We start from the raw sequence: 20,782 nt of genomic DNA, 5'->3' as shown, positions 1-20,782 counted from the left end.
TTAGCCAACTCGTCACCCCACCCACCCTTCCACCCACGCCGCTGGTCACACATTGGACACCACCTTCTACACAGGCACCCACGTTACTTTAGTACACAAAACCTGTTTCCACAGGACTGTACCGTGCTGCATCCATTCCCCCTTCAATGTACAGTCCACAGACCACCGCACACAACGGGTAACTCACCACTGCTGGAGGAGAGTGACTGTAGACCAGCTAATCACCACCCTTACCCACAGGCCACACAACAACTCCACCAACTCAAACGCTGCAGGCCGCCACCTCAGGCAGTGTATGTACAACTGTGACAACACACTTGTGCCACTCAAGGAACCCTGTTATACCCACACCAGCAGGCCAGCCGCCACGTTCACCATGTGCTGGTGTGTATCCTGAGTTGGATGCCGGAAACAGGAGTGGTTATTGGTCACCATATACACTCCAGACAACCACACAGACCACAAGCATGCCATACACATACATCTCCACCTCTTGTGATTGGCCAAGGGTTGCTCTTTCTAAACCTAACTGGATGACAACACACACGGGAGCAAGGGTCTCTTCTGCATCGTAAGGGAACTCTCGGGCTCCAGCGCCAACAACAACAAGATGACTCCCTGAGTAGAACTGTGCAACTCACTAGCCATCTTCTTTTACTGCTAGCTCGCTGATATCCATAACAGCTTCAACACGACACCCACCCAAACTCTGCCAGGGCCCACCTCCCCTGTGTACACCAGCAGCGCATGCCACCTGACCTCCCGGTCCAATGTCAACAGCTACAAGATACACAAGGTTATGTACTCCATCCACTCACGCTCCCTGTCACACCTATTCCCACACCACGTATGTAGCATGGCAGATGCTGCTATCTGAGCTGACTACAGTACAGCAATATTTCCATGGAGCTTGGAACACAACTTAATCTACACCCTCCTCAACTAGCCGAAGCTAGGCCACATGGACCTGATTTGCTTCCAGCATTTCTCCCTGCTCCAGTTTCCAGGGCCGATCACTGGGAATAGTTCAACATGCAAATGGCCCACCACCTGGTAGACAACAACATCAAGTACCCATCCCAGGCCTGAATCATTCAAGTCCACAGCACCCTGCCAGTACTCATGTCTGCCACTGACGACATCATGTGCCAACTGTGCAACAGCAAAACATCTGCCCTCATCCTCCTGGTGATGTGTCCCTATGCCGGATACAATAGAGCCACCCAATATTCCCAAAGGGACTGGGTATTATCAATAACAATTAAACAGGTGTCCCTGAAGGAATTATTTCAATTCTATTCAATAAATTAATAATATTGCCACAAGAGTGGTCAATCATTTAAACTTGAGCAAGGAAAGAAACAGATTTAAACTGTTTTTTATTACGCAAAATTATTTCTTTTTTGGATCTTTTTCTTTTTTGATACACAAATCTAAAATATGGCAACAGAAATACTACTATACAAGCAACAAAAAAATATTTTCACAGTAGTATCAGGCAACTTTTGCTATATACATGAAAAGATGAATATCATGTCAAAAAAACAGTACTTTACAATGATCCAATTATTTGATACTCAAACTAATGTGACAGTAGTCAGCAAAACGTTGCCAGGCGTCGACGTTTCGGTCCTTAATTGGTTAAAACAATCCATAGGACCATCTTCAGGACCATACGCTGCACATATTAATCTAAAAGCCAAATATACATATCAATATCGAATCCTTGCCCTTACAGCGTCAACCACCCAGTAAAAGACAAAATTAAATTAAATGTGACTGAACCTGTGACACATGCCTTAGGTGTGTGACATCCAATAACCACCAACACCAAAGAAAAGAAAACCATTATCCACGTGCCAACACCAAAAGCAAACTAATTACAAGACATTGCACACTTAAAATCTGGAAGGTATAAAACGAAACAGGGGTAGCTTACCCAAGACCTCCAGCCGGAAGTCACAAGGTTATGCACTGCAAAAACCTACTGTCTGAACAAAGAAATCACCATAAGTATTATAGGCTAATCTCACTTTCAAGAATCACCAAAAGCCACATGACAATACAGCTACCCAAAAATATAGATGTTATCTTCCAAAATTCGAATACAAACTCCAATGATTCATGTATTATGTGGAAATCAGTGTAGACCAAGAGCGAGATATAGGCATTAGTCCAAAACACTCGCAACACCTATAAATGAAAAGCACACAAGAAGGTAGACAACAACATCCAGTACCCATCCCAGGCCTGAATCATTCAAGTCCAGAGCACCCTGCCAGTACTCATGTCTGCCACTGACGTCATCATGTGCCAACTGTGCAACAGCAAAACATCTGCCCTCATCCTCCTGGTGATGTGTCCCTCCCTATGCCAGCATGACCCGGGCTCTCCAGGACTTGTTGTACAGTACATGAGGGTATGCACTGTAAAGACTTGCATGGTACATGAATGCCACAGTGCCCATCCGCCCACTTCCACCTGTTCCTGTTTGACACTCACCCTGGTGTTGTTGTGTGACTTCCAGCACAGCACTATCCTGGCCTGTGGCTCCTATAACAGTCTCCTCACTGATGACGTTCGCTACCAGCTCCTCCAACTCATCCAGCTCCTCCGCTGGAGCTGGTCCACCGCCTCCCGTCGCATTTGCTGCCCTTAGGTTTGCTCCCAGTTTCTTTTTTGTTTTGCTCTTCGTATCGTGCCACCGCTTCTTACACTCGTCCACTGTCCTCTTGTGCTCCCCCACGGCATTGGCCTTGGACATGATGTCCTGCCATATGTCCCTTTTCCTCGCCATGGTGACGGTGGAACTCACAAAGAGTTCCTGCTGGTGTTGTGTCACCTGTTCAACCAGTACCTGGTTCTCATCTGGAGTGAACTTTGGGTTCCTCTTCCTCTTGCCCTTTGCCTGGGTCTCAGCCTGGCCTTCCTGGGTGGTGTTTGTGCCCTCTGCACTAGTCCCTGGCTGCTCACCATCATTTTGAATATTCTCCATGTTTAGCAACGATTTTCGGTTTAGCGGGCATTTTTTCGTCCCGCTAACGCGTTATATGGTAGCCTTGGGCCTATTGGTTTAGCGATAATCATCGCTGATAGGCCCAACGTGAATTTCTGCACGCTAGCGTGCGACGGGTTAGCGTGGTAACGCTAGTTTTACCGCGTGCTTTTATCGCATTTCTGGGGAAATAATGCCGCCTTGCGGGATGTTGGTAATACCTCTCTACGGCGGCGATATTTCCAGGCGATGCTTGGCGATAACATTTTTCCCGCTACATATCGATTGCGATATTTATCGCATGTTGTTGGTAATATGCCCCAGTATTATCAAGAAATAATACCTTAACAACTAAGGATTTTATTTGGTATTACCCTGTGATTCAAGGCATATCAGTAAAGGGGTATGTAGGAAAAGCACATCAATACGAACATAAACATTGACTAGAAAGATTAAAGTCTGATGAAGTGGTTCATTGTCTTTTCCTCCTTTACAGCATTGAATATTCGAAACACTGTTATGAATTGATTAGTTGACACAGATATACTGCCTTTCATAACTTTTATGTTAAGAGTTTTGTTCCATGTCTATCCCCATGAAATTCTCTACCCGATCAATTTCAATATAAATAATTTTGAATATATTATCTTTTTGCTGTGTGTTTCTTCTCTAGATTGTATTTGTTTACTTTTTGTTTCGAAATCGGTGATTAACATCAGAGTAATCCTGAGGATACATTAGGTTTAATTTGCTAAAAAAACGATAAGTAACATACCATTTCAGTGAAGCGACTTTCAAAACAAAATCCCTTGTAGTCATCCTTTACTTTAACTGTTTTTGTTGGTGGCACAATCCCTACTACAGGTGTTCATGGAGGCACTTGATCAGGGCGTATTGTCCACTTCAATGAGAGGGGGTGAAATAAGCATGTTCTTGAAACCCGGGGGCGATGCACTGGACCCGGCAGCTTCCCACCCACTCACCATGATAAATGCAGATGTCAAAGTGCTATTGGCCACTTGTTTACCTCCACATATGCCCTACCTCATCCACGAGGACCAGTGTGGGTTTATTTCCGGCCATTATCACTGGCACGAATCTGAAGAATTTATCTCATATATTACATAAAGTGAAACATAGAGATGAGGAGTTATCCCTGGTATTGCTAGACCTTGAAGAGGCCTTTGATACAGTGGATAGGAGTTACTTACTGGAGATCCTGAGAGTTGTGGGCATAGGGCCAAAGTTTTGGAGCCGGGTCAAATTGCTCTATAAGGCCCCTTGCGCTCGGATTTATGTGGGTCAAAGCCACTCAGGAGTGTCGTCACTGGAACGGGGAACACGTCAGGGATGCCCACTCTCACCATTTTTATTTGCCCTGGCAGTAGAGCAATTGGCTATTTGGGTGTTTAGAGAAATAAGTACTTGGGGTATTCGTCTGAGTGGAGCGACTCAGGTGATATCCTTGTATGCAGATGATGCTCTATTCGACATAGCTTCACCTCATGTGGCACTGCTTAGCCTGTTGCGGCTTCTCAAAGCCTTTAGGAACATTTCTGGCCTGCGCCTTAATCTCCATATATCCTTAATCTTCCGCTGGCGAGCATGTCTACACTACCCTTAGAGCACCTCCCCTGCCTTGGGTTACGTTCGGAACTGGCCCACTTTCGCTTTCTGGGTGTACAAGTGGCACTTACAGATGCCCAACTGCTCCACCTAAATGTGGATAGGGATGTCGCTGCATTGTGGAGATCGGCGGCCTTTTAGAATGATGGTGGTTCTCCCACCCTGTCTTTATTCTTTACAGAATTCTTTATATTCTATTCCCAAAACTGGTTTTAAACAACTGAACTCAGTGCTTACATCTCTGCTTTGGGTAGGTCGACGTAGGAGAGTGTCTCTGAGCATCCTGTTTCGACGTACAAGGAGGGAGGGCTGGAGCCAACGAGTCTACAACTGTATTATTACGTGGCACATCTATAACACGCAACCAGTGTTTTGACAAGGAAGACAACTGGGAGAAGTGACTATTGGCAGGATGCGTTCTGGTTGACAGACTGCCAGTCGCACTGATGGAGGGCACGAGATCACAAATAATGTACACTAAATAGTATGCCACACTGCACACAATTGGCTTCTGTATGTGGAATCAGTCCTGAAACACGCCTTGTTTCATTGGTAACTACCCATATGGATTTTGACGCCAGTGCGACAAATGATGGCCCACATGTCATTCCAGGCATGGAGAGACAGTGGCTGCGGAGTGATGACTGATTTATACCCTGGTGAAACATTTATCACGTATGAGCAGGCATGTGGGAATTTCATGCAGGGGCAAGGTCACTACTTGCACTACGTGGGACTGACAGAAATATTTAAAGAGACATGGCACATCTACCCGCTGACGACACATACTCTAGGCATATTACTAACCTGTGGCACTGGACGTCGATTGATCACCTTGCTTTACAAAGCAATGAGACTCAATGCCATGGTCCTCCACCCCAGGGCAAGTTTGGTGTGGGACGCAGGGTTAGGAACACTCATGAAAGACAAGATGTGATCTGCCATTTGTGGACTAACACATACAGAGTATCCTGTAATGCCAGCTTCAAGTTGGTACATTACAGCTTTTTGCATCGCACATACATGACACCAGTGAAACTTCATCATATTGCCCCTCCCCTTCCTGAACTGATAATTGCCCATGATGTGATGAGAGAGGAGCAGATTCTGGAGGTGTCCCAAGAGACACATTCTGAACCCAGGTGAGGGACTATATACAAAGGAGTATGGGATTCCCAGTCGAATGTCGAATGTTCACGGCTATACCGTTTTTACTGTGTCACATTAGAAAACCTAAAGGGCGCAAGATGTCTTATAAACGAATGCAGTTGCTTTTGGTGTTAGCAAAAAATAGAGTTGCTATAACATGGATGGAGCAACATGCCCTCACAGTTGAATCATGGCACTGGGATGTAAGTGAGTGGTTACTAGTTGAAGAAGTCCATATGAAATTGAGCAGAAGGGACGGAAAATTGGTAAATAACCTCACGGAATGGAGGGAAATGTGTGCAATATTTTTTAACGCTAATTTAGATGAGAGTGACCCGAATAAATCCGATACTAGCACATGTGAGCCTGATGGAGAAAATTAGCACTAATGGTTGGAGAGAAGAATCCCATTGTGCTACTGTGAACAGGGAAGTCCTGTACCGTGTTGGCTGGTATACTAGTGAATGCTCTGCTGATTACTTCCAACTATATTTGTATATCTGCTGCAAGATGGTTGAAAATGAAAAAAATACAGGTATTAAAAATATATATATTTTTGAGCAGGATGCGTCGCATCTCTGCACCTTCCTATTGAGACAGCTCGGCACAGCAAGATGGCTTGCAGCGCTGCTTCATTTATCTTGTAAATATGCCCCTTAAGTTGAACATTTTGGTAAAATGTAGCAAATGCAGAGGCCCTTATCAACAGCCATACTAAGAGGGACTATGTGTCAATATACTAAGCTGCTTAAAGATGCACACAAAGTTAAAACCTAAAAAGTATGTCCACCGCCAGCTCTTCCTAGCACTAGGACTTGCCAACCCTTCTGTTTTCAAGGTAACTCCTAAACTGAGCCCCAACTCTAGCCTTTCAGTCCAAGCACATCCAAGCCTTTGGGTAAAAGTCAGGAGATATTTCATAAATCATTCTCTAGGTCAATACAGTTACACAATAGACATTGTTTTGTTAAACAACATTGTTTTAGTTCATTTTTATCAAACAGTATTTTTACCTGGATGGTACCACTATAATAAAATGCACCACTGAATCTGTCAAACTAAGGCAAATGGTTGCAAGGCAGATACAGTGAAAAGTAAGGCAATGGGGGAAATGCACCACTTTTACCCTTACTATTCTGAGATGACTGTTGTTAACTCTGAGTTCAAGAGATAGCAGAGATGCACATTAGGATCCCACAGGAGAATGTATCTAACATAACCTCTGAATTGGCCACTTATCCGTGACACTAAAATATGCTTGTTGTATTGTATTCCTAATGTCAAGTAGACAAAGAACAAGTCAAAAAGAAGGTGGTGGCCGTGCTCATGTTTATCAGCAAAGAACCCATTTTTTTAAGTGATGTGTCTGCAGCCCACAGTGCTCTATTTCCCAGTGAATGCAGAAAAACTGCACACAAATCAGCACACCACTGCAACTACATCACTTCTCCAGTAAGCTTAAATGAAAGTGGAACATTTGTCAGGAATTGTGTGTGTACCAAACTCTAAAGGTTGTGATTTTAGAAATAGATTTGAAAAATAATGATGTGTTTAAAGAAACATTATACGATGGGAGACCCATGAACAAAAGCATCTTCTTGGAACGCCCACTGGATGGTCATACTTGTAAAAACATGAGCTCCAGATGGCTACTCACAAGTAACAATCACATCTGAACATATCTGTACACCGTTGATAAGCATAAGTGTGGCCATTCCTTTTTCACATTTGAATTCTGTGAAATTTTCTGGAAGCTGAGGGTGTGGACCACAGGATTTGCTTTAGGTTTTTGAAGCTAGAAAGAAGACATGTTCAAATGCATTACAAAGTAAAATTTACATTTGCTACCATGGCTTCAAAGTTGTTTTTTGGGCTCCATTTTCAAAACTGGTTGTACCTTTTGAGCTCTTCACCAGAAGGTGCTAGTCGGCCTCACAACTTGCAATACGTGGTTCAAATAATAATCATCTTGGTACCTTCAGTATCTGCTGTAAAGACAAGCAAGCATGTGCAAGAAGTGTACCCCATGGCTGTGGATAAATCCAATTATTAAATCCAGGGTAGGATTCCTGATTATGTTGACATTGTTACCTTTTTAGTTTCAAGTAACAAATTGGAGCAAATACTAATATTAATAGTTCTTGAAGAAGAAAAATGATACTTCAGACAGACCTCTATTGTTCCATTTAAAGAGAGAAATCAGCTGTAATACAAAAATATATCTATATAAGAGGGGATCTCTTTCAATAAGCATACAATAAGAATCCGCACACTGTCACAACTTGACCAATAATTTAATAACACCAAGACTTTTTATTGTTTCTTTATTCCATAACTATCCCATGAAATGGCAATGGCAGCCTACCAGGATAGTAGAGTTAAGTCTTCAGAACTTATGGTTACGGTTGGCATTTGTGGCTACTGAGGTTTCGAAAGACATCACAGATAACTGATGAATGAGATAGGTAGTCCAGGGGAAATAAATATTATCAGGGCACATAGACTCCTTGTATAGCCAATGGAGAGCTTGGCTTATTTGGCCTGAAAGAGTCCCATTTGCAATAGGACCTATTCTTCTAATGTAAGTCAACTTCACAGCTGTCGGGTTGGTACAGGAAGTTGTAAAGGCTTCCTTTCCATGCACAGTAAATGCAGTTCTACTAAAACAGTCAACGAGATGGAAGAAATGGATCCACTACCTATCTTTCTATTTAGCTATTTATTGGAATAACCAGATAATACTGCAAGCAGATCAACAGAGATTCCTCTGAATGTTGTTGGTTTCAAATTACAATGGGTTTCCTACGACAAACAGTCCTTTTCCAGAGAACCACACTTCCATGCTGCCCTGGTTAGCAATACAGTGACATACGACTCCTCCGCATTGCTTCGCTGATTAGGTAGGCTGGACTCAACTCTGGCTCCTCTGTCATGATTACAATGTTCTGCCATTCCCCAGTTTGATTTGACTTTTTTATTGTGTCCACAACACATAGGGCATACAGGCAGTCATCAAATGTGGCCGCCATTGTGAGAGGCCTGCCATCCCAGGTTCGCCTGTCGTCCTGGTCATGAAATGCTTGACGGACGGCTTGCACCATTTTGATTGTTCCACGCAGGTAAGGGGATGGGATATCACTGAAAGCCTTCTCAGGCAAGAGGGAGTTGCTAACGGGTGTAGAGTCTTTGAGAAGAAGTTCCCTCTCGCTAGAACTGTTCCGCTGCCCATACAGGTCAGTGCCAATTACATTCAATCTTCCTAAAGAACCGACCACAATTATGTCTTGCTTAAAATCACCCGGGACGTTGAAGTTGAGAGTCACAGTACAACACACACCACCTTCTAGAACCATTTGAAATGTGCAAAAGTCATCACTGGTGATTTGGCGTATTCCTTTAATGTAATCTGTCTGCTTCACAAAGGTCTTGAGAAGCCCATGTACCTTCACTGCTTTTTGGCTGGTCAGGAAGGTCAAAAGATCAATGATGTAACTGCCCACTGAATGCAGGCCTCCGCCACCCATCAGATCGTCACAACTCCAGTTATACTTTTTACCCAGGAGGCTTCCACTGTGGACTTGAACCTCACAGACCAGCAGCTCGCCCACATAACCCTCTTGAATCAGTTGTTTCATCTTCACAAAGGCAGGCAAGAAGCGGAGGACATTTCCCATGATGCTCATGAGTTTTGGGTAGTAGTGAGCCGCTGACATCATCCTGAAAGCATCCAGTGGAGTAGCAGTTCTGTCACAGATCACATTTTTACCAATGCCTGAAACAAAAAGAGAAATAAATGTGAATATGAGTGTCAACATAGCGATATAGTTCATACCAATATTCACCTCCCAACAAATCCTTTGTAGCTATGTATCTTTATTTGTAGCGGGAGTAAGATATTTATAAAGCCATTAACGGCATTTCATGTTGGATTTTTCTCTTCCTTTCCTTTGTAATAATCAAACATATTCAGGCCCTAAGAAGAATGTCTTGTTTTACAATGAGATTAAAAGATGTTTGTGAAATAAACAAGGGATCTGAATGAAGATTGCATTCTAAAAGTGCAATCAGGATGACATTCTAAAAGGGTTATATTTTTAAGCACTCCACTGTAAACATGTTATGATGCAAAAGAAATTGAATGCTGTTGTACATGGGGGTGGTGGATCTGAAAATGTATCTACCAAGCCCACTGTAGTGGGAGAGCTGCAAAGATTTCTATCTATAGGGTGACACAGCCCACCCCTTCTTTACAAGTTCATGGATAAAAGGGTCACCACAGCCAGAAGGATAGTATGCTATTATTACCTAGAGGATATTGGTTTAGCTACACAATAAAGTCTTGAAGTCCTGTCAGCTCACCACCACAGGAACTCAAGAGCCAATTCTCTATCAAGCCAATGTTGCCCGAAATTCAAGACAACATGTAAACAGTCTTAAATGTGCCACTGCTAATATAGAACAGAGGGTCTTCACAATGTAAATTATCTAGTGCATACTTTGCCCATGCATGGCTCGCTTGGCAATTATAATTATGTGTCTGCCATGCTAATAGTCTACTTATTTTTCCAACAGTCACAAAAAGCGTCAGGTAAAGTAAATCGCAACCCCCACCCCACTTTTATGTCCCTAAAAATGTATGTATGGTGCGCACTCTCTCAATATCCGCCGCTCCTTGATACCTCAGCGATGCAGACAAGAAAAGTTACATAAATGTAGCGATGCAACCTGAAAATAAACAGTGATAGATAAAAAAAAGTCCAGTTCAGCTGTCCAGTTTTCTTTGTTTCTTCTTTATTTTGTATTCCAAAACGCTTTTATATTTACATCTTTCATATTCCATTTGTTACAGCCTCAGCCAACATGTTTCGCCCAGAACAGTAGAACAGTGAACTTCTTCAGGGTGTCCCAATTTTAATGGCTAGGATACATTGAACATTTCAAATTCAATCCTCTTTGTCTTTCAAATCCCAAAATCGGATGGTTCAGTGAGTAATTTCGAAGTGCATAATTTATGCCTGAAACCTCATATACAGGATTAAGCCAACCCCATCCTGCACTCCTGGATTTGTGTCCTACATCTGAACAGGCACTCCGCATGATTGGCCTAATCCGGCATATGAGGTTTTAGGCATAAAATATGAAAGTCGAAATTACTGACTGAAGCATACAATTTTGAAGAAGTTCAGTCTTGTGGTACAAATACGTTGGCTGAGGTGGACCAATTGGATTACAAAAGATTACAAATTAAAAGTGTTTTGGAATATAAAATAAAGGAAAACTAAGAAAACTGGACAATTGAACTGGAATTTATTTAATCTACTTATTTTGACATACTTTTTAACTGAAATTTTGCTCACACGATGTACAAAGAGGAGATCAGTAAAGCAAAAATATCTACACTGTATTAACAAATACCATGGGCCCTTTTTGTCTGAACGCATTTCCCCAGAGACAGAATGGGTAAAACACTTTGATTCATTAAGCCCATTGATATTCCATCTCAACGGAATGGGGAAATATTATTTTCCCATAAACCCCGAAGGCCAACCTCTATCAAGTTAATTAATTCTACTTCTGGTTTAAAAGAAACAAATGTTTATTTAGATTTATAAAAAAAGTACAAAGGTGCAGATATGAAACATAAAAAAAGATATTCCAATTGTATTAGCCCATAGTTTATGATTGCTTGTAATGAACCAATCACCACAAATGTAAGAATTGTTCTAAACATAAGTAAATGGAAACTTTAACAGACAGCTCAGACAAATCCAAAAGCCTTTCTTTTAAAAACAAGAGAGAGAAACAGTAGAGGCAAATCTAACCTCCTTTTGGAAATGTCTAAGACCAAAGCGTAAAACACAATCTAAAGGCTTAAGTGTGCTGTGAAACCAACAATAGAAATACAATGCAAGAAGTTTGAAATTTTGAGAAATCTGATAGCAGATATGTCACATAAAGAAACGGTGCTTGGAAGAACAAATTTGAGGAAAGGGTACAAATAAGGGAGTTAATAGCAAGAATGAAGGGAGAATAAATGACCATATGAATGAAGCAGGAAGGAAAAACCAAGTTTCTTTATAAGCACTGGAAAAACACCATCCCTCTGATTTTTTATGGGGCAAAAAAAGGGGGAAACCGATAATCACTGATTTTGTTACACTTTTTAAAAACTTTTAAAAACATTTTAAAAAGCTCACGAGATTTCACATGAAATAAAAATGGAAAATAGAAAAGCCAACTTAAACTGCCTAATACTCTTACACTTCACATAAAACATCTCTGCTAGGTTTTGCCCACCATCCAGTAACGGGCCAGCACATACAACAGCCATCACAAACTGAATACGCATGGAAGAACTGAAGAAATCTACCACATACTGCTGGGCACTCTGAAAACTCTAATCTAGTCCACTACTGCAGGTTCCAACTAAATACATACTATGACCTCTTCTTTACAAATCAAAAAGGGGGACAGATGTTTTTCCAAAATAGGCCCTGCAACATGGAAAACCTTCCCACTAGCTATCAGAGCCGACACAAACCATAAAATATTCTGCGAGAACTTGAAAACATGGTTTTTTCAGACCTAGGAAAACCTCTCTACCATATACCTCTCTAATTTCTGCAAGTAGTATGAGACCTATCATTGATTTATGAGCTATATAAACTCAAATACAAATACAATGACAAATAGATATGGGTGACGTGGAAACATTTCCACATAGGATCAAAATATAAAGAAAGCATCCTTCCAACCACATGCACTACACAGCGTAGCTTGCTGCCCTTGTAGAAAAGTGTTTTATTGCCTCAAATAGGGCTAGTGAACGCTAGATAACTGTTGCAGTACAATGCAATACATAATTATGCATTGAATAAAGTAAATATTGGGGCAGTAAATAAAGGTAAAGCCACACTGCTAGTACAGTAAACTATTCCATTAATTCTGTGATCTAGCAGTGAATATGGACATATACCTTCTGCTGATGTACAGTTCCGGTAGACCTCCTCTGTGGTGGTAATCTACGCTTGCATTCATCCCTAGCAGTAGCACTCTATCCATACGGATTTAAGACTGAAATCTGTTAGGGCACTTAAGGCTGTATAACATCTTTATTTTAGATATATAAACATATCTTTAAAAGTTTCTACCAGCACATTAATACAATCTTACAGCTTAAAAAAAGAATAAAAGATGAAAGAGAATAAAAACAGAATACAATGTAGCTTTCTTATCAGTGCTTACTGCAGCATGTCAATTTAAAGGTTAGCACTCCCAGACAATGCCGATGGGGTTGGGTACACATTATTCTGCACAGTGGTCCAATTTTTCTAAAAGCCTGTAGGCATACTGAACGAATTTAGCCAATTTTATGTTTAAGACAGTGTTCTCTGGAGACAGAGCAGCAGTAATGGCATGTCTGCAAGTCCGAACTCCCAACCTGTTCCATTCCGGCCTGAGTAAGCGTCTGCGTTGGGACATGAAGAAGGGGCATATACAGAGCACGTGCAAAAAGGTTTCATTAGCTGACCCGCACCCTCTGCACGTTTGATCAGCCCTTTTTTGGCGCCATACAGGGAGATTTTGTAGAAAGCGCCAATCTCCAAGTCTTAGGGCAATCAGGCATCGCTTTAGATGATAAGAGAATGTTATCGAAAGATAATTGGCCGGACAAAGTCGTTTATAGGAGTTGGCTACTGCCCAAGCATGGCTGCGTTTCGCAAGGAGAGCTTTGTCCGTGGTCAGGGATTTCAGTCTTATAGCTTTTTTAATTGTATTTTTGAAGGCAGTCTGGCTTGGGTTGAGGGCCCAGAGATCCGCAGCAGACGTTTGTTGGATGTAATCATTTAGGAGGCGGCCATATGTTCCTCCCGGATTGCTCACACTAATTTCATTCCAGACCAAGAATTCCAAGGTGCCAGCTTCTGCCTTCCTTAATTTGTGGATCAGATTAAGATATGAGCCAACATCAGAGGATTCATAGTTAGTTAAGCCTAGCTCTAGTCTAACCTGTGCTGGCGAGGAGGAACTCGGCAGGTGGAGCAGTTTTTTGTAGAGTTTGGTTGTCAGTTTGTTTAGAGACTTGTTCATTCTTCCCTTGAAGATCTCTATACCGTACGGAAGTGTGGGGCCGATCTTTGCTCTAAACACTTCCAGTAAGGGCAGAACCGTGGGACCTGAGAGTCTCCTTGATAGCTTAGCCAGGGATATCATTAACACTGTTGCCTTGGCTGCAATCACAGTACTCTGTTTGGTGAAACTGCCCCTGGAGTCCAAATGGACCCCTAGGTATTTGTATGATTGGCCGATTGAGATGCTTTCTTTGTTTATTGTCCAGCCTCCACCGCTATAGCGTTTTTTTTCCAAACGGGACAACCATAGTTTTTTTCATGTTTATTTCTAATTGGTTGTTAACCGTATATTGCATTAAGGCATCCAGAAGTCTCTGTAGCCCCACTCTGGTGAGGCTGAACAGTGCCAGGTCATCGGCATATAAAAGATTGCATAGTGCCATGCCTTCTACTTTTGGTGGATGACTGATTACTTCCTCAAGCGTGTTTGATAGATCCGCTATGAATAGATTGAAGAGGAGGGGAGCCAGCAAGCATCCTTGTTTGACTCCACGAGAAGTCCAGATTTTCCGGGAGAGATGCGTGCCGGACCCTAGCTTCACTCGGACCCATGTATTGAAGTACAGCAGGATAATGGGATTCAAGATGTTGTCTGGGATTCCCCACTGCTTCAGTTTTTGCCACAGCGCTGTCCTGGGCACCTTGTCAAAGGCTGCTTTGAAATTGACAAAGCAGCAAAAAAGCGACCTGGAATTTGCGAGGGCTTTGTCGATGATGGTGTAGGTTGCCAGTAAGTTTGTCAATGTTCCTGATTTGGCAACAAACCCTGTCTGATTGAAAGGAATCAGATTTTTTTCCTTTGCCCATTGTCTAAGATCCTCCAGGATAAGGCCTGCAAAATGTTTTGCTTCTATGTCCAACAGGGCAATTAATCTATAGTTGTTTGGATTGCCTCGTGGACCGGCTTTATAGATGGGATGGATAATAGCACCTCTCCAGGAATCCGGGATGGTTTGGTGTTTCAGGGAGTAATTAAAAAGATTTAATAGCACTTTGGACCAGAAAGGGATGTCGGACTTGAATAGCCTCTGCGGCAGGCCATTCGGGCCTGGTGCTCCATCTTGTCTCCCTTTGGTCAGAGCATTGACTACTCTTTCTTTTGACAGTGCCTCAAATGAGGAGGGCCCCTGCATTTGATCGAGTGGAGGATTCAGTATTGTACCTGTGCCGGTGTCAGAGACCCGTAATAATCCAGGACCATCAGGATTGTCTTGTGCCTGGAAATGCTCTGTTAGGTACAAGATCCAGTCTGCTTCCTGGATGTTCGCTGATCTGAAGGATGTTGTATTCCGATCGATATTGTTAATGAGTGACCAAAATGACTTTGAATTTTGTTGTTTACTTTCCCATACCAGTTTGACCCAGCATCGAGCTTCCTGATCCTTTCTCTCTTGGGTAACTGCCCTCCTAAATGCCTTTTGGGCTTGACGATATGTGTCGAGGAGGCTACTGTTCTCTGGAGAATTTAAGAACAGCCTCAATGCGTTGTTTCTAGTTCTCTTTAGTGTTTTTATCAAGGGGAGTGCTGTTGCTCCTACTGGTGGTGTATGGTTTGGAACCTGCCTTGTCGCTGGATATAGTCTGATCAGGTGTGTACATAGCTGCGACCATGTTGCTGTTGGAGATGCCTTTTGGTCAAGAACACACATGATAAAATCCTTGCTTGTTTTTAGGATGTACTGTCCATTAGACTCACTCCATTTCAGGCGTTTTAGGTTGTCGGAATATATTCCTTTGTATGTAAATGGTGCCTTTTTATAGAGGACTAAATTTGCGGCAAAGGAAATGACCAATGGCCTGTGGTCGCTCTCAAATCTTGGCAGGACGGAAAAGCTGGCCAGATTGGACAGGAATTCTGAGTTGCAAATAGCGAAATCCAGGTAGGATTTTGTTCTTCCATTTGACCAGGTCCAGTTTGGGGAGGAATCACTTGCTGATCTTCCATTCACCACCAGATACCCTGCATTGTAAAGTCTCAACACGGTGGTCTCGCCTAATGTATTGGAAGTTTGCATGGGGGGTTTAGATTGGGGGGGATCCTCAATAATACTGGTCAGATTAGGTCCGTCTGAGTCTGCTGTATTCCCCTGGAAGAGGTTCGTGTTGAAATCTCCAGTGATGATGCGGTCTGAGTTGGGATATTCTGTGGCTATATCGATCATTGTTTCACAAAATCTGGCCAGGTGATCTTTTTTTGTGCGGGTATTAGGATTGATATACACATTTATGAGTAGGAGCAATCGCGGTCTGTTCCGTAATTTGATTTTGACCCCCAGTAGCCAGTCTTCTTTCAGGTTAAGTTGACTCAATTCACCTTTTAGGTTGTTGGATATGTATAAGGAAAGCCCGCCTTTAGGATGGCCGAAGCGGCTGTCCCTCTGTGCCTGCTTCCGATATTCAATGAATCCTTCAATGGGGCGACCCTCTAGCTCCCAGGTTTCCTGCAGGGCAATTGCCACGTGTTCCCCCAGGAAAGACATAGTGTCTTCATTTTGGATTTTATGGTGTAGGCCGCAGATGTTCCATGAGCACAGTGAGAAAAGTGGTTCCCCCTTGCCACTAGCCTCACTGTTGTACCCCTGGCGGAAGGAGTGGTTTTAGTGCCTTGTGTATTTTTGCTGGTGGGCCTGTCACAGGTGGTCAGTTTCTGCTTTTGGTGGCCAGCACTGCTGGCAGCCATCCCCAGGCTTGATCTAGTTCGTTGTTTAACGCCGCTGTTTCAGGGCATTTAAGTTCTGTGTCTGGCCCTGAGGCGTTTTTTAGAACAGAAAACGGCCTCCCATTCTCTGATTTTTTGGTGCAGGCCGGCTTGTTGGATGCAGTTACTCTTGATAGCAGTGTGATTGGATACCCTGGCGTTGAGTAAGGGTACACTCTAATCCCCCAATTCCGCAGTGAGGCCTTGTGTTCGAGGAAGGCTCCTGCCCAGCCTGCCTGCGTGAAGGTAACAACAGTGACCTCAGAGGGTTGGTTTCCTCGTGGGGGAAGAAATTCAATGGATTCAATGTTGTTCGTATCCAGTCCCACAAGCCCCGGTATGCCTTCCGCTAATTTCAGCAGATTTGATCTGTTGAGAATGTCGTGCCGCCCCTTAGATTTGTACTCGGGGGCTAGTAAAATCCGATGACGCGATTGGTTTTCACTTCGCGGCTCAGGTGCAGTTGCGTGATTGGGGATCAGTTTTTCGATTGTTGCATCAGGTCTGTTTTGGTATGGCATCTGTAATGGTTGAAAGGGAGCCTGTTTTGGTTGTGAAGTATGTCTGATCCGGGCAGCTATGTCATTGCAAATGGTTTTAGTAAGACACAGTTTTGCCGTTGTTTTTTCATTCTCAGAGGGGCGGAGATCCATTAAAGGCTGAGATTTTCCTGCCGCTGTCTCTTGCCCAGTGTTGCTTGACCTGATTGGGCTCACCCTTGTGCTTGACCTAACTGGACTCACCCTTGTGCTTGTTGCAGGATCACTGCCCTCTGTTTTCATTGCCGGGGCAATTGTTGATGTACTTAGGCTCTGAGGGCTCCTTGCCGGTTGTTGAATGGGTAAGTCCACAGTTGGTCCATTCGAGGTTGTTGATGGGTTTGTTGTCGGTGCCTCTGTGTTGGGGTCTGGGGAGGATTTTTTGTTTTCGGCTTTCGAGAAGATAGGAAAGAGGTTCAGATGGGCCAAGTTGGAGTTAGGCCTGAGTTTATTCCTTGCTTTTCGTTGACGTTTGCGCTCTCTTTTGCTACAGGGGGGAATCGGCCTAGGAGAAACCAGGACTGAGGGAACGGGCGATGAATCAGGACTGTTGTTTCGTCCGTCCTCAGATTTGACATGCAGGTTTATAGGCCCGGTTGATGATGGAAAAGTGCAGTTTTCAACCGTCGGGGTTGGAATTATTAGGGCGCTGTGGGAATGGTCATTCGTCGATGGAAGGCGGTTAGTGGACCTTTTAGTATCAGCTTCTTCTTCCTTTGTTTTTTTGTTTCCGCAGTCCTTCAGTGGTTTGTCTTGTTCTTGATGTTTAGCAGGTTGTAATATGGCTGACATGCTGCACCCCTCAACTGCTTTACTTCCTGGATAACTGTGGAGAGCCAGTCTGGGAGCAGGGAAAGGGAGTTGATAATTGGAGAGCAGCAGCACGATGGTTGTGCAAGGTTTGCGGATGCTTGCGCTCTTAAGGTTAATGAATTCAATTGATCTAGTTTGCCGTCAATCCCTGACGTAAAGAGTGCCAAGGTGTTTAGTAGATCCACTTGGACCTCTAATTTTATTGAATGATAGTTAAGAGCGGTCACAATTTGTTGGAGGGTCTGCAGTAGTTGGGGCCAAGCGCTGGTCGTAGTGTCCTCTTCTGTATTCGGTTTGTCATCTAAAGTGAGACTCAAGTTTGGGGAGTTTGAGGTGGTTTTAAAGAGAAATGACAAATTCGGCGTGGGTTGATCCTTTGCTGCCTTCTGTGCTGATTTGCCTTGACATAGAGTTCTTATTTGGCCGGAGGGTGAAGGTAACTTGTGTAATGGACTTACGTCTGTTGGTTCTATTAATGTTTTTGTTGTTGGTGAAGGTAGCAAATTTAGAGGTTGGCAGCTACCATTAAATTGCGGTGGCCCGTGGATTTGGGCCGTCATTATTTGCTGAGAGAAGCCTGTGAGTGGCTTAATCGGAAAATGTGGAAGTTGTAGCAACAAGGGAGAGGCTTCTATTGAATGCATTATGTCTTCCAGCTGAGATTGCTGTGGAGGGGCAGTCCCGTTATCGTCTGCCAGAGGGGTTGAAGGTTTCTCCGGAGTAAGAGAAACTGTTTGGGTAATTTCCCTGTCTTGGTTGGTACAGGTGGATCCGAAAAAATAAACATCTGGCGGCTCTTTTGCTGGCATTGTGTTGAATGCCCAATTTTTCGGCGATACTTTAAGGTCAGACCCTAGGAGGTCGAAGGTTGTAAGGGTAGTTGCCTCCAAGGCTTGCGGGTATTGCTCTGATTGTTGTATTAATTCTGAGGGTTTAAGCGGGGTCTTTCTGAAATAGTCCCGTAGAGTTAGGCTCTTAAGTTTCTGAGGTTTTAGGGTGTGCTTGACGTGGCCCTGAGCCCCAGCTGCGTCTAGTTGTTTGGACTTCCTTCGCTTGGGAGCAGTATACTTTCTTTCTTTACCGGATCTCATTCCTCCGGGGGGATCTTGGCTTGAACTCTTTTTCTCCACTGCGTGTGAATCAGAGACAGTAAGTCTATTTCCCCGTGGCAATTAATTTATTTGGATTGTTTGGTAGGTGAATGACGGTGGGTGTGGGCCACTTCAGAATGCAATTTCATTAGAGATAAAATGACCAGTTAGGTGTTTGTAGGCTACGTCCAGTTTATTAGCAGCTGATTAGTAATGATTAGTAATGTTCTTTAGTCAGTCTCGTGGAGGGCAAAAGAAAAAAAAAAGAAAAAGCTTTCCTACTGGGGTAGCTTTGTCGTGTGGCCACATACCTGGGTCTGTTGGTGTGTTCTCTAGCAGGCGGCTATCCTAGCTGGTCATTCAAGTCAGACCTCTGCCTCCCAAGGGTCTCACTGTGTTGCTGTGTGGCTCTCCGCCGCGCTGTGGGGTGACCGGGTGCTTGATGCTTTAGTGGCTTATACGCGGATGGCAGCCTGCTGGGGCCCGCTGAGGCTGAGGCTGAATCACGGTTGCTCCTGTTGTTCCGGTCAGCCGGTCGCCGGTCAGCCGGTCGCCGCTCACCGGCTGATGCTAGACTGCAGCTGCCGCCCGCTGCCAACGGGGGGGGGCGTGGCAGTTTGCCGAGGTCACTACCACACACTCGGGAGCCGGGTGCCGGGTGCCGATGGTTGCGATGCGTCAGTTCAACCCGTGGGCTTCCACCGTCCCGTCTTTACCGCCTCCTTGCCGAGCACCGGGAGCTTTTACCAGGTTATGGAGGGCCGGTCCGGGACCTTGATGGAACTCCGGGCGAAAGTACTGCTCGCCGCTGCTGCTGCTTTTTGCACCGCGGAATATGGCTACTGGCGTTCTGCTTGCTTCTGAACACTGCTCTCTGCTGCTCTCTACTGGACTTAAGGCTGAAATGCTTATGTTGGGCAGTGATTACGTATGCCTATTTGCTGGATAAATCATTACAAGTAATGCTGTTTTGTGGCAATAAGTAAATGAGAAAAAGGAAAGATTTACAGGCAAGGTCTGATGGAGTAGATTAACTAGCATAACTGTGCTTAAGGCAATATTTACAGGCATGCAGCAAGGGGGTTCCCTATGTAACGTTTTGGGGCAACAATCCTAGGTATAATTGTGATAATAGAAAGAGTAACTTAAATAAAATCGTGTGAGTAACTTTTAATATACCGGGTGCAGCCACACCTGCTACACGGGCATGCATCTAGCTGGGTTCCAGCCTCAGACTTTGGTTCACAGCATCACACAGTTTAAGGCCCTGAACTCGCATGGTTCTATCCTTGGCTGCCTTAACAGCATTATAGGCCCCCGGGCAAAGCAGTGCACTGGGCCCTGCCTACACAACCACTCACAGGAATAAAAATGTTTAACCAAAATTGTTGTTAAATTCTGGTCTGCACTGGGACCCTATGCTCGTGGGGCCCCCGGGCAACTGCCCAGCATCTCCATGCATTAGGATGGCACTGGTTCTGTTGCAGTATTTTATATGGATGAATGATGTTTGGGTAATTCAGAGTGGAAGATCCTTTTATAAGTGTAGTGGAATGCCACCAGTACTTTGTGAGGTACAGGGGAGTTAGGGCATGGGGGACTGGATGCAGGGTTGGATTGGGATTAAAAATCTGCCCGGGCACGCTAAAAAAAAGTGGCCCACACTTGCATATTGCCTTTCCCCAAAACACTGCTTTGACTAACTTTTATAAAAAAGTAGGAGGGGGTCTCTGACAGAG

At 43.9% G+C, this 20,782-nt stretch overlaps 1 protein-coding gene across 1 annotated transcript in view; it reads right to left on the bottom strand.

Annotated features, from left to right (window-relative positions):
- Positions 1–8,048: 8,048 nt before the first annotated feature.
- Positions 8,049–20,782, bottom strand: part of GFOD1 (Gfo/Idh/MocA-like oxidoreductase domain containing 1) — a 266,288-nt gene continuing 253,554 nt past the window's right edge. The window contains exon 2 of the mRNA XM_086965257.1: positions 8,049–9,542. Coding sequence (XP_086821383.1) covers positions 8,623–9,542 — 920 coding nt within the window. The 3' untranslated portion in view covers positions 8,049–8,622. The remainder of the gene's footprint in view (positions 9,543–20,782) is intronic.

Source organism: Lissotriton vulgaris, chromosome 4_1 (assembly GCF_964263255.1).
Source record: "Lissotriton vulgaris chromosome 4_1, aLisVul1.2, whole genome shotgun sequence".
Classification (NCBI taxonomy): Eukaryota; Metazoa; Chordata; class Amphibia; order Caudata; family Salamandridae; genus Lissotriton; species Lissotriton vulgaris.
The sequence above is the reverse complement of the archived record's forward strand: the minus strand, read 5'-3'. Positions and strand labels throughout refer to the sequence as shown.